Source organism: Anguilla rostrata, chromosome 6 (assembly GCF_018555375.3).
Source record: "Anguilla rostrata isolate EN2019 chromosome 6, ASM1855537v3, whole genome shotgun sequence".
Classification (NCBI taxonomy): domain Eukaryota; kingdom Metazoa; phylum Chordata; class Actinopteri; order Anguilliformes; family Anguillidae; genus Anguilla; species Anguilla rostrata.
Genome location: NC_057938.1, coordinates 37771786 through 37786474, shown reverse-complemented (window position 1 = coordinate 37786474; position 14689 = coordinate 37771786). Strand labels below are relative to the sequence as shown.

Here is a 14689-nt window from a genome sequence, read left to right as displayed (position 1 = left end):
ATTGTTACATGTGCAGCACTTATCAATAAAAATGATCAGTGCATATATTATAAAACGGGAAAAAATACAGAGGCCATCTCATATTTTTTAAAGAAGAAATTGAGTTATTCCACCAAATATTAATTGTTGAACTCTTCACATTGTTATTTTTAATTATTTATTTACGGGAATAAATTAAGTTTAGTTTGCATTATTCAATGTAGGACAACACGGTGTATCTTTAGCATTTTGACCAGTTGTCATTTTCTGTTCTGAATGGCAATACTTTCATTTGGAATTAAAATTGAATGTGGTCAATATTTCCTGAAGAATATAAAAAGTTCTACACAGACACATACCTATAAACTGAGAAACTGAAAATTTGATGTGGTCTCAATTTTTCCAGAATTAAATTTTGAATTTGTATTTATATAATGATTACAAATATTTTTTTATTTATAGTTTACACCATTGATCTTGCACATGTCAGTAGTTCTCTTGTCTCAGACAGCCTGCCAATACTCTTGCTTCTACAACCTTAAAGACAGGCAATTAAAATTTCCTCAGTGTGTGATTGCCAGCCTTCCAATGAAACTCCAGAAAACACAAAGCAGGAAGACAGACACTTGTTTGGGATGGGCAGTGGTGGAATGCAAGCAGACAGTTCCAGGGAAACTATACAGTCTCTGCATAAACATCACCAATTGCACTGCTGCAGAGCACTGTATACTGGAGCAGTGTGCTATGTTACGCTTCCAGGACTGGGTTCATATGATGTAGACAAGCGCTTTCTAAATTAGTTTTCCATTTACATGTAACTGACTGCTAAACTGGGTGGCACAGTGGCGGCCTTTCTACGTGGAGTTTTCATGTTCTCCCCGTGTCCGCGTGGATTTCTTCCGGGTACTCTGGTTTCTTCCCACAGCCCAAAGGCTAACTGAAGACTCTAAATTGTCCAAAGGTAGGAGTGTATGAGTGAATGGTCAGTGAATGGTGTGTGTGCCCTGCAACAGATTGATGGCCTGCCCAGGGTGTATTCTCGCCTCTCGCCCAATGCACGCTGGGATAGCCTCCAGCACCTCCCACGACCCTGCCCAGGATAAGCAGGTATAGATAATGGATGAATGGATGACTGCTAAACCAGTAGTAAAACAGCTAGGACAATAATTTACATTAATAATTAATGGACAACTGTCAGTAGACCATCTAGCCTTGGATTAAGTCTACCAAGTGAGGTTTCTAAATGAATTTCCTCAACTTTGAGTGTATTCACATTTGCATTGGTCCAGTTAAGGTTGATAAGACAAGATTCTTTCACGCAGCATATTTTCAAAACAGGTCAAACACAGTGGTGGAACTGGCCAACCAACATCTGCATTACCAATTGTCAACATCCAGCGATGCAAATAAGTCAATATGGATGCAATTCCTTCCCTGTTCTTTTCATATATTGTTGCTTATATTGTGTTTTTGCTCACTTTTTGTTAGCACCAAAATGTAATGTTTAAATGAAAAGAAAAACAGAAAAGACACTCATGGGAGCAACATATCAACCATGTTATGAGAGAGATGTTAGCCAGGGTGGGGGATAGCAGAGACAACAGCAATCCCCTTTCATCTCCTGCTGTTAAATAAACAAGCTGAACAAACACGGTCCTGGTACAGACCCCCACATGTGTACATACACACACGCACACACACACATATGCACGCGCACACGCGCGTACACGCACACATAGAAATTTTCCCTGAGCACTTGGCAAGAAGGATAATTTAAAACAATTAGTTAGACAAAGCCAGAATCCATTTGGAGCTGCAGCAAGCAACAAGGAGTACTTCCACTATAAATCCATGCATGTTCCAACCAACAGAAAACAGTAAGGCTAGTGGGGGCAGTCACACCCAGAATAAAAAGGTTAATTCCAGAATGCTCTGTTGTACCCTATTGCATTTGTCATTAAAATGATGAAAAAACAGCATTATATTATTGTCAGGGTAGTGTGATTGTTACGTCCACCTTGCTAGAGACACTCTTGAGTTTCCATTTACTACTGCAACCTGGCACACACAGTTAAAGGGCAAAACTGATGTGAAAGGCTAGTTTCATACTCACGCACAAATGTGGTCAATTGTTTTACGTGCTTCTCCATTTTCTGATTTTTATCACACCTGGACACGGTTAAATTACTTTAATGTTTTAATTTCATGGTGCCATTGTTGCGGAAGCTTGACAACAATAACATACGCACAGTGTCTGAGACAACACAAAGGTCAGTTGCACTGAGTGTGGCAGAACAGACGATTAAAATTACACAGCGCTTAGAAGGAATAAAAACTTTTTCTCTCAGCAAAGTTTTGAGCTTGCTGAAATATCGGAAATACGCTGGCATTTTGGATGCTTACAGTACAATAAATAACCGGGAGTCGTTTTCAGGAACGGTTTGGAACTTTTTCTCTCATGAAGTCCACTTTTGGATAGCTAGTATTAACAACCTCGAAAGCTACAGACAGTATTCATCGCCGCAATAGGCGCAAAAGTCACACGTAGTATGCAATGTCTCTCAATCTGTATAAATGTGGGTATTAACACATTTTAATTGAATAGCAGCTTTTCCCATTGAACTTTAGCAGCAACCGTTCAACTCTGCACAGTAGCAGCATACTAAATAAAACACAGCATGCAATGACACAGAAAGACTGGTTATTCCGCCCCTATAACCCTAACACGCGCACCTTAAACTGGTCTACATTTATGTGACATGTCAGACCCGTATTCCCAATACAAACATTAGTTTGAAGATCACATTCGCTCCTCCCTGAGTCTTTTTGTGACGAATCAGATTGAGTTTTGGTGCAGTACCGACTTTCTACAGTGTTATAGTTTACAGAGTCCCACGGAAAAGGGACCTATTCTGTGTTCACATGCAAGCACAGCTGGATGACTAGTCAAGTGGTAAACGGGAACCCGAACCGCGAAAGGGGTGCTGAAACCGCAAGAGTTGTCTTCTCTGGAGGCAATGACATGTCAACTTCCTCAATACAAGTCATAGATACAAGTGAGATGAAGATGGAACATGGTATGGCAGAGAAACAGGGAAGCTTCACGCTACTAGAACTGAAATCTATAGGGACGTCTATGGCGCGCGCGTTTCCAGACCCCGCTGCAGACGACGCGCATCAAAAACTTCCACAGAGCACCTGCTCGCTAGCCTTTTCTCCAGAACAAGTGTCGTGTGTGTGCGAGGCTCTGCAGCAGGGAGGTAACGTGGATCTCTTGGCCAGTTTTCTGTGCTCCTTGCCACAAAACAACTTGTTAATGGGAGACGAACGCTTGCTGAAAGCTCAGGCTGTTGTTGCTTTTCATCAGTCTCGGTACCAGGACCTGTATTTTATTCTAGAGCACCGTTGTTTTAGCCCGTCAAGTCATCCTGTGTTGCAGGATATGTGGTACAGGGCACGGTACATCGAGGCGGAGAAGGTTCGGGGAAAACCTCTTGGTGCTGTGGATAAATACCGCCTTAGGAGAAAATACCCACTTCCTCGAACTATCTGGGACGGGGACGAGACTCTATACTGCTTCAAAGAGAAGTCGCGAAATGCACTGAAGGATTCGTACAAGCGCAATAAGTATCCTTGTCCTACCGAGAAGAGAAACCTGGCAAAAATCACGGGGCTTTCATTGACGCAGATCAGCAACTGGTTTAAAAATAAGAGACAGAGGGATAAAAACCCACAAGAGACCAAGTCAAAGAGGTGAGGATGAAATGGCAGTTGTTTATTCCCCCCCCATAATTACGACCTATTACAGATAGGCCTATTTCAGCCAAACCAGCTTCAGAGCAAACCTATGACCTATGAAACCTCTTGTCTATTAATTCAATTTATTACGTGACAGGCGTAGACTGTAGTATCTGTATAACAATAACAGTAACACTAACAACAACAACAATAATAATAATAATAATAATAATAACTTGTGTTGGGCATGCTACGCCGTACTATCGTGTGTTTGATATGAAGCAGTTCTTGTTCAGTTTGGGGATCAGTAAGCAAATAATTTAAACACGGCAACTTTTAAATAAACGCACTGTATTTGGTATTTGCAGCAGTAGCAGTTGGAAGTGAATACTTTCTGATTTGACTTGCTGGATATATATCGCGAGTTTGAAAACATAAATATTTATCTTGGACCTTAACAATAGCATCAAATCAACGCCCCACTTGTTTTAATTAGCCTTTGTTTAAAAATCCATCTAATCTCGCGCCCTGCCACATATATGAGTGTCCAATTTACAGTTACGATTGTCTGTGAAGTATCCCCCCAACCCCGCCAAGAGAACGTCAGCACTGTTAAAGTGTAATTCTTCACGAAGGCTATTATGATGATTCATCACAATTGTAAATTTGCAAGGTCAAAATGACTTACATAAACAGGAAATACACCTTTTCAGTCGCGGAGCAGTCATCTCCAACTGTCAAAAAAGTACTGGACAAAGATTAAGACATCCTTGTTACACACGTACTCTTCTAAATTGAATTAGCCACATTTAATTTTAAAAATAATCAAAATAGGTTCTTAATTAGTTACGATTTTATGTTTATTGTTCAATAAAAGCATTTTAATAAACAAAATGAGATCAAGACATCCTTATTACACCTGTACTCTTCTAAATTAAATAAGTCTGCAATATTTAACGTGTAATATTTTAAAAAATCAATATAGATTCTCAAATAGTTGTGATTTAATGTTTATTGTTCAATAAAAGTATTTTTTAATAAACAAAATAGGTTTGTAGGCTATGTTTGTCTGTTTAATACCAATTTGCATTAGGCTATATGAAAGATAACGCAAGCAATTAATACTTGCCCCATTGTATACTGAAGCAAAATGAAGTAAAAACTCCAATCTTTCCCTAGATACAATCAATCGCAATGGAGCACATTACACTAAATTACCCTGGGCCCCGGCAGTGTAGTATGTTGACCTAGTGGGGGTGGCAGTGTAGTATAATGGGTAAGGAGCTGGTCACAGGTTTGATTCCCAGGTAGGACACTGTCGTTGTACTCTTGAGCAAGGTACTTAACCTGCATTGCTTCAGTACATATCCAGGTGTATAAATGGATGCAATGCTATGTTAAAAAAAGATTAAAAGTTGTGTAAGTCGCTCTAGATAAAAGCGTCAGCTAAATGCTTGTAATGTAATGTACAAAAAAAAAACAAAAGCATCTGGCCATTCTCCCTTCCTCCCTCACAACACATTTATTCAACCAAGGTTGGATGGTGGCCTACATTAGCACCTTATGATAAAGATAATGCGTTAAGATGCCACTGGATTTGATTTCATACGTGATACTGTTTTCATGTAAAGTTGGAACATGTTTTTAGTTATGTGTGAACCTTGACTTTCTTCTCGTGGTCTCTCCCACCCCCTTATCCTCCCTCTCACCTGTCCTTCTCCTCTCCCAGCAGCGAATCAGACGGAAATTGCAGTTCGGAGGCGGAGTCCTGCAAGGGCACTGACGACTTCTCCCCCCGCCCCTTGTCCAGTGGCTCAGACGGCTCAGTGGCTAGGGTGGGCGGCCCAGACATTGGGCCAGTCCTCCAACAGACTGGGGACATGAGGACAACCTGCAGTTCTGGGGGGGCGCACGTTGGCCCCCTCTTCAGGACCAGCAGCTCCTACAGCCAGCTCCATGGGACCCTGCTCTTCAGCCAGCTTACCCCGAGTGTCTCTGTGGCGACCGAAGGCCCGTGCCCCCCCAGTGAAGGCGGGAGGCTGCAGTCTGGACTGCCTGTGAAATCTCTGCCGCTCTACTCCGTCCTCCCAGCCTTAGAGGTGAAGATGGAGGAGGCTCGGACTCCGGGGTCCTGGGATGAAGGCCACTCTGACGTTGACCTCCATTCCAGCTTTGGGCCCCCACCGCTGGGTGGCTACAGCCTGGGCGGAGCCCTTGGTGCGTGCATCAGCGGTCCATCGCTTCAACACGGCGCTGAACCTCCACTCCCACTGCTGCCCTCTGTCTCCACAGCGCCCTCTCGTGGTATGGGGACTGCGCCCTACCATGGGCTGCAGTTAAGTAGTGCAGTTTAGCTTAGCGTGGGCCACAGGATGCATTAGGCTGGTAAAAAAATTAATTCTGAGAAATATTATTTGCCTATGTGTGTGAAGAGGGAGAAGGCGTATTAATGAACATAACGCACATTATTCATAAGCTTTCTCAGGAGCTGGGGGAGGGGATTGACAGCTGCTCAGCAGCTCCCCCTGTTGACAGGGAAGTGAATTGAATGCTATGCCTTAATTTTTCATTGCTCTTGAACAGGTATACTTTACATAGCTCACTGGCTCACCCTTCCCCAGTCTTGCTGTGATTGACTGGAGATGTGGGTGATGGTTTGAGTGTGGGAGTGGTGGAGGGGAAGAACGGTTGGTTAAAGGGATTGGAAGTCACCAAACACTACAATCCCCAGTGTCAGCAACCCACCCCCGAAGCCTGTCAATAGGTTACACCTCCCATACCTTGCGCTGATGGTCTCCATTAGCATTTCATAGACAAAAGTTTTTAAAAAAATCTATTCAGCAGTTTTTACCAGCATATTTAATAGCCAGATAATAGAGGAATGGCCTGTTTATTGAACCGTTGATTTAAGCAGAAACACTTCCCATGGAACATGATGCTGCATGTTCTGTGATGTGGATGGCTTCACTTAAAAGGCTGTAAGTGTTGAACTAATGGGGCTTGAACAGAGCAGAAGTAGAACAGTACCCAACTTGTGCACACACAGACACACACACACACACACAAATTGAACACTGAAACTTTTTGTGGAATTTGGAAGTTGCAATATAACAATATAATTATAATATTACAATATTAATGTAATGTTTATATAATATTAATATTATATTTTAAATGTTCAGAGTTGTTCAACTTTATTAGCCATGAATTTGTTGAAGAGATGGAGGGGTGTGGTCAGTGAGCGGCGTTGCTCAAGTCATGTGACACAAGAGTGATTGACAGATTTGCCTTTCTTGTGGGCAAGATAGATTAGCCAGAGAAACCCAGTCTGCTGGAATCAGACCATTGAGGACACTTATGCCACTGTTAGACAAAAGAGACTCTTCCTATCTTATTTTAGTCAAAAATAATATTTAAAATTCATCATGTCCAATGCCTACTTTCTGTTTGATTATTCTTTGAGCTGGTACAAGTGTGATCATTGTTTTGTAAAAAAATAATTTTTAATCTTTACAAAATACAATTTCAGTTGTCACTGCTACTCATTAAACAATTTTGAATCAAGAAAATGTAATATCTGCTTAATACAGTAACTAGTAAGCATAGCAAATTGTGTAAATTGTCTGCTAATGAATGTTGAAGGTTATTAGTCCGTTCTAGAACCTTTGGGTTGTGTCTGAGCCATTCTAGCAGTGAAATCACCTAATACTCAAATGGTCATGCGGTGACTTTGTGATGTCAATACAAATTGCTCACATAGGCTCTCTATTACTGTGGTATATAATGAAGATAAAATGTAATTAAAATGAAACCTCAAACATGCTTGTTGACTCAAACCAAAGAGTTGTCTAAATGTCATAGAGTTTTAAAACTTGAATCAAACTTTCTGTTTGTATTTGAAAGTTATGTGAACTTATTTTTCTGAACACCATACTCCTACATTAAATCTTTATATTTATAAAAACAGGTTAAATGAATCCACTGTTTTTCTTCCTTCTTAATAATGTACACATTGCATCCACTGTACATCTTTTCTCTCCACAGTAAAGACTGGAAGCTTGGTTTATGGTTTAGGTGCTGAATCAGTGATAGATATAACATCTGCATGTACAGTAGAATCCTATCCAAGGTTTTTTAGTTATTGGATTGAATTAACCCCCTTAGTTTTCTGGCGCAATTTGATGTTTTGGAGGGGGGGGGGGCTCTATTCTGCGAGGACCTGGACATTTGTCTTCCAGTTTACAAGACACCCTTTCCCTCCCAAAGACACGTGTGTGACACACAAGGTGACACGTGCGTGACATTTAAGAAGGCTCTGACATCAGCGCACCTCCAGGGACACCCCGCTAGGGACGGGCGCGGGAAAGCGGGAAAGGGGGCCTGCTGTCACCTGCGTGCAGAAGACGACCCGGTCACCTTGGGCATCAGATTACCTGATTGCCAGGTTTCAGGTTTCGCCTCTTGCAATATTGAGAAGCGGGGGAAACGGCGCCCTCAAAATGAAGCCCTGTCGGTTGGTAATGGGATTCCATGGCTGTCTGGTCCCCAGGGGCCACTAAGAGAGCAGGGGACAGAATTATTGAAAAAGAGTTTGATATACTGTGATATTTTACAAATATCCCCCTCACAGACTTTTACAATTCTGTGTTGATTCATCATATTAATCTCTTAATTGCCCCTTTAAGGGGAATATTTACTAAAAATAACTAATTAGTTTCAGGGATATTTCATCCCTGGAGTTTTCAAGGTATTTGCTAAAATTTATTATGAAAATTAACAAAGCATAACTTGTTTGGATGCACACTTTAACATGGAGCTTAAGGGGAAGTTCATGATTTCCAAAGAGGAATTGCAGGTATAAGCAGGGCAGATCAGAATTATAATTGTTTGGTTTTAATTCCAGTTAAAAAGAAAAACAATTGAGAGAATCAATTTCCAGCAGTCAGTGCTGTTGGTGTTTTAAATTGACACATTTCTGCTCTTGGTACAATCCGTTACCAATTCCTGGCTGTAGGAATTTCATTGCTACATTCTGCATCGTGTTCCAAGGTACCCTAAATTTACAGTAACCATAGGAGGTGCCCTTAGACTGCAAAGAATTCTGCACCAATCAATATGCTTGAATGACATTTACACATGCTTTCTCCAGATGTAAAATAATGACTGCATTTGGCTAAGCCTTATTTGTTACAAACCTTCTAATGACTCGTATGCATATTTTAACTTTTCGCCTGCAGCACAATATTTGGAACTTTTACAAATTACATACCATTTGCAAAGACAATTGAGCAAAAATGACCTCTATGCATTTCACTCATTTAACTACCATGAAAGATACTTCTCCACCTTAGTAGATGCTAAATGTTGCAAATATTAACAATGACGTAAGAGCTTGGTGGCCCTGCAAGCCCTTGAAAGGCTTTCTCTAAACATCGCCTACTGTTCCATTGACCTCTGCACAAGGTAAAGATGGAAATGACTATTCACCAATGAGCTTAAATCCAAGGCAAACTTGCTCTTCAGGCACTAGTGCCCTGCTCTGAGAAATTCAATTTGAAGCAGCCAAAACAATCACTTTTTACATGATCAGAAATGGACACAGTAAACCATATGCAGGCAGGCCATAAAAACAAGGAAACCCCACCCCCCCACCCCCCACAAGTGCTTGGCTTATTGAAAGGGCTGGCCCCTGACCTTCCTAAAATTTCAAAGCTCGCCATTTAATGCACTGCAGCAGACCAGGAGACGAGCGTAACCCGATCCAGAAAGCGTGGTACGCCAGCCCTCCGCGTTCCACTAATGAGGGGGTCAGGGGTCGCGAGGCTCTGCGCCGTTCAAAGACCCACCACTATTTCGGTGCGCATTCCCCTTCTCCGCGGAAGAGAAACGGCACATGCGCGCAGACTGCCCGTCCCGTTTTAATAAATCATCGGCCGCCTCCCCTGAAAGATGTCTCGCGCAGAACTGATTGGGGAGGCGCTGTTCAGTCGCAAGCAGAGCATCGCTAATGGAGAAAATGAGAAAAAAAAGATGCCTGCTGAGACAGGTATTGATATTTTCATTTAAAACCTTACAAAGCAGGAAGTGAAATAATAGGACGTGTCAAAAAGGCGACTGACAGAGATGCTGAAATGGACTTAGCCATATTTTATATTTAGCGTGAACTTATAGGCATCTTTTAGCACTTTCTATTTCTCTCTCTCTCTCTCTCTCTCTCTCTCTCTCTCTTTAAATCGCCAACCACATCTGAGTGACCCAGTTTGTAGCTGTGACCTCTTCCTCAGTTGTCTCTGCCTCAAACTGTTATATAGACAGCAATAATAATAGTAACAAGCATAGTGTGCAGTAACTGGTCACGCCACAGCATGAAGCAACGCTTCCTGTGCAGTCTTGGTTCAGTTTGGGGTGTCACGCCTTTGGAAAAGGTCACTGCCGACCAGACTGCCTTTTTGGGCTGATCTGCCTGCCAAAGAGCATCAAGCTGCTTTGACTGGCACAGCTCATGCCCACTCCACAGAGTTTTGTATAACAGTGCACTGAATCCACAGTGGGACTGACATCAGTGAAACCTGAGGAGAAGGAGACACCTCACAGAACAAGCCTTTATGTCTCCCCAATGCCCTCTACATAAGTCCTGGAACCTGTTACCTTATCAAAATATGCTTTAAACTTTATAAAGAACTTCTCAGAAATGCAACATGAATTGAGAACATGACTATGCATTCTATGTAGATTTCATGCATAGAAATGATGATGATGATGATGATGATGATGATTACAGTATAACTGTTACTTAACTTTGTAAGCAGTCCCTTATTATGAACAAAGCATTTAAAAACAGGGGACACTCCGGGTAGCTTATTTAGCTGAAGACCCAAGCTATGAGTACTGTGACGCAAACATGCCAAACAATCATGATTAGCATACGCTTCAGCTCATTTTTGGCACTGTGGGCAAATTATATTAATTTTTGGATGAGGAAAATGTTGAGATTATAGGCAATAGGCAATAGTCAGTCACTGCAACAATGTATTGTTGTTGTGTTTCTGTGAATTCATGCACAGACAAAAGTTGGCAAACCCCCAATATTTTCACATACAAAAGCACTGTTCATGCACTGCAATGAAACCTCTATCAATTTGTCTGTTGACGCTTTGCAAGAACAAATGCTGAAATCCCCTGGTGGCACCCCTGCCTGTAGAAATACAAGAATATGTTATTTGGAAATAACCTAGCCGATACAACCCGTTTATCCCTCATCATCACAAGATTATCTCCTAGCCTATATTTTATTTGCCTGATAAAATGTAGCCAATAAAGCATAGATGCTCTTCCCCAGTTGAATATGTCGTTTAGAAAGTGAACAGTTAATAGGTAGCCAATATGCCTCTCATCGTTTTGGCACTCTAATTTGAAACGTAGGCCTACTCTCATTTAAAACATTCCTTGAGCTATCAGTATAAAACAGACTTTAATTAGTAAGATATAGGCTATTGCAATAGGCAAATTGCAAGAAACATACACAAAAATGACAACCATGTTTTCAACGTGGACGTTCACTTTCAAATAAAAACACTAAGAGGTGCTCCATTAAGCGAAGTGACTCTGCTGTGTTGCCCTGGTGTCACGTTGCCGATTGAGGTGAAGATAAAGAAATGTGATCTATTCCCTAAAACGCCGGTTGGACGGTAGAGAGCTCGCGAAACACAGAGCCCATTTACTAATGGTCCGGTGTTATGTTTCACTGTGCAGGCATAGGAAAAAGAGAAAATCAGTGCAGAAAGTATTACTCTTCAGAACGAAGATGAAACTGCCATTAGAGTCATGAAACAAAGCCTTGGTACAGGACATATTTCATATTGCACGGAAGCCTGAGCAGGTTACTACACACACACAAACACACACACGCCCACACACACAGCACACATACACACAAGAGAGAGAGAGAGAGAGAGAGAGAGAGAGAGAGAGAGAGAGAGAGAGAGAGTGAGATTCCACTGAACTGTCGTTTTTCGAGAAATTTAATTAATTATTATAAACACACGCACACACACAAAATCTAACAATTGTCGGGCCAATGGTGATCAGATTCAATGATAATCTTTGTTATCTGAGTAGCCTAACCCAACACTGGGTCAATACTGCACAGACCACACACTGGGTTATGCCATCTCAACTTGTTGAATTAGGCTACATGTTAGAAATAACAACAATATCAATGCGGTGGCAACATTATTAGTTCTGTCAAACAACAACACCACCACCACCACCAACAACAACAACAACAACAACAACAACAACAACAACAACAACAACAACAACAATAATAATAGTAATAATAACAATAATAATAATGCTAATAATAATAATAATAATAATAATGAAGAAGAAGAGGAAGAAGAAAATAATTATTAAGAAGCAAATAATCGAGGTTCGCTTCTCAGCACTACAGATAACCTCATGATTATGTCTTTATCTTATACCAATTCAAGAAATGACCCAGAATGTGCAGGCAGATCGTTTAATAATGGTTTCATTAAATGTGAGTAACAAGAATGAGTTGTATGCGGGTGTCTGTTGGTGGGTGTGTGTGTGGGGGGGGATGGAGGTTGGGGGGTGCAATAGCTTAAAGGTTTGTATTAATTGATTAAATGGAGGTGGTCGGTGACCATCGGTCCCGTTGGGTAAACAGGAGAAGAGGACTCCGGTTTCAGCCCTGGGGAGGAAGTGGAGTAACAAACTTCGCTTTGCTTTGCTGCAATAGCATAGGGCAACGGTAGAACCAATCAGCAGCCTGTACAGTGATCTTTAAGTCAGTGAGAACTTGAACTGGAACAAATCGTTCTTTCAAACAACTTACCAAACTCCGGCGTTCTCCAGCGGTGGATGTCGGCGACACAAGACAGCGCAAAGCGCGTGTATTTAACCGCAGAATATTGACAAAATTTCATTCCGCACTTTTCTTTAAAAAAGTAGGTCGGTTTGGCTGAGGGAATTTAATCCACCGAAAAAAATGTCAATGTTGCCGTCTTTCGGGTTTACCCAAGAGCAAGTGGCGTGCGTATGCGAGGTTTTACAGCAAGGAGGGAACCTGGAGAGGCTCGGCCGATTCCTCTGGTCTCTCCCCGCCTGCGACCACCTCCACAAGAACGAAAGCGTCCTCAAAGCTAAGTCTGTGGTCGCCTTTCACCGAGGTAACTTCAGGGAGCTCTACAAAATACTGGAGAGCCATCAATTCTCCCCACACAATCATCCCAAGCTCCAACAACTGTGGCTGAAGGCGCACTACGTGGAGGCTGAGAAGCTGCGGGGCAGACCGCTAGGCGCGGTGGGGAAGTACAGAGTTCGGAGGAAATTCCCCCTGCCCCGCACCATCTGGGACGGCGAAGAGACCAGCTACTGTTTCAAGGAGAAGTCAAGAGGCGTTCTGCGTGAATGGTACACCCATAATCCCTATCCGTCCCCGCGGGAGAAAAGGGAGCTTGCTGAAGCCACGGGACTGACCACGACGCAAGTCAGCAACTGGTTTAAAAACAGAAGGCAGAGAGACCGAGCCGCTGAAGCAAAAGAAAGGTATCCAAAGATTGTGAAAAGTTCATCCAATCAGTGTATTATTATTATTATTATTATTATTATTATTATTATTATTATTGATGTTGTTGTTGTGCAGCAGCAAAAACAACAAAACAACTACAACAATAATAATAATAATAATAATAAGGAATATGTTGTTTATCATAGCTTAAACACTAAATGTTAGTGTAATAATGATTTCGTAATTAACATTAAGATAACAGAAATAGGAAATTGAAACAATAAAGCTAGAAGAGTTCTGTATCATCAGAATGCTTTTGAGCAACGTTTAAAGGTAAAACTCGAATTCCAATAAACAATTAATTAAGATAAACAATTAATTTGGCCCACTGTAAACGGCTACATTATTATTTAAAAATATTCTATGAATAAGGAAAATGAAATTTGCGTTACAGAACATTAAAATGTCATTATCGAATTTCAAAGCAGTATAATACAATTCACAATAGTGCAACGCATGACACCATTTTTCAAAATTTTGCGTTGAAATTTAATGACAAATATGTATGGTTTCTCTCTCCAAATTCAGAGAAAACAGCGAAAATAATAACGCTGCAAACAACAAACAAAACCAGTTGTCACCCCTGGACGGCGGAAAATCTCTCATGTCCAGCACTGAGGACGAGTACTCTCCGCCGCCGAGTCCGGACCAGAACTCCATGCTTCTGCTGCAAGGGAACATGAACCACTCCACAAGCACTTCTTACCCTCTGTCGAGTCTTAGTGCCGTACAATCGGTACACAACATACAAGGACACCCGCACCAACTGCAGGACTCCTTGTTGGGACCCTTAACTTCCAGCCTTGTGGATCTAGGTTCCTAAAGAACTGCTACACTTTTCTTTTTCTTAATTTTTATATGCGAGACTGAGATCCGACATTTTCAACGCATATTTAATACTTAGAAAGATAGAAATATTAAAATCACAATCACAAATTTTTGACTGACTCGTGTCAAGTCGTTAAACTAGTTAGGCTACATGGAAAAATCAGAACGCACTTTTGAAAAGTGAAAGATTTGGCTGGCGGTTTAGATCTTTTCCACGAAAATTTCTAATCGGGTCATAACGTACATAAGGAAATGCCTTTCACTAATTTTAAAACAACCAAACATTCTAACAACTGGACTTTTAAATTAATTGTAAAGTTTATGTTTTCCTGTTTAAAGTTAAATTCAAATAAATATTTCTATGGGAACTTGAAAAGGTGAATAGTCTACTTGGAAAAAATCCACGACGGGAATATTTCTTGTTTTTAATTTTTAAATTATGAATAATATTATTAAATATTACGAATAAATGCGAGAGAGATTGACTGTTCCAATGTGCTTTAATTCAAGGTATTTGTTGAGCGGTTACTTGGTCGTCAGTAAGCTTTG

At 41.2% G+C, this 14689-nt stretch overlaps 2 protein-coding genes across 2 annotated transcripts; both read left to right on the top strand.

Moving 5' to 3' along the window:
* Positions 1-2550: 2550 nt before the first annotated feature.
* Positions 2551-6119, top strand: LOC135257074 (homeobox protein SIX4-like). The gene is made up of 2 exons (XM_064339496.1): positions 2551-3732; positions 5447-6119. The coding sequence occupies exons 1-2, from the start codon at positions 2918-2920 to the stop codon at positions 6069-6071; spliced, it is 1440 nt and encodes a 479-aa protein (XP_064195566.1). The 5' UTR covers positions 2551-2917; the 3' UTR covers positions 6072-6119.
* Positions 6120-12456: 6337 nt separating this feature from the next.
* Positions 12457-14630, top strand: LOC135257073 (homeobox protein six1b-like). Its single transcript, XM_064339495.1, has 2 exons — positions 12457-13290; positions 13841-14630. Exons 1-2 carry the CDS (start codon positions 12731-12733, stop codon positions 14133-14135), a joined length of 855 nt encoding a protein of 284 aa, XP_064195565.1. The 5' UTR covers positions 12457-12730; the 3' UTR covers positions 14136-14630.
* Positions 14631-14689: the final 59 nt, after the last annotated feature.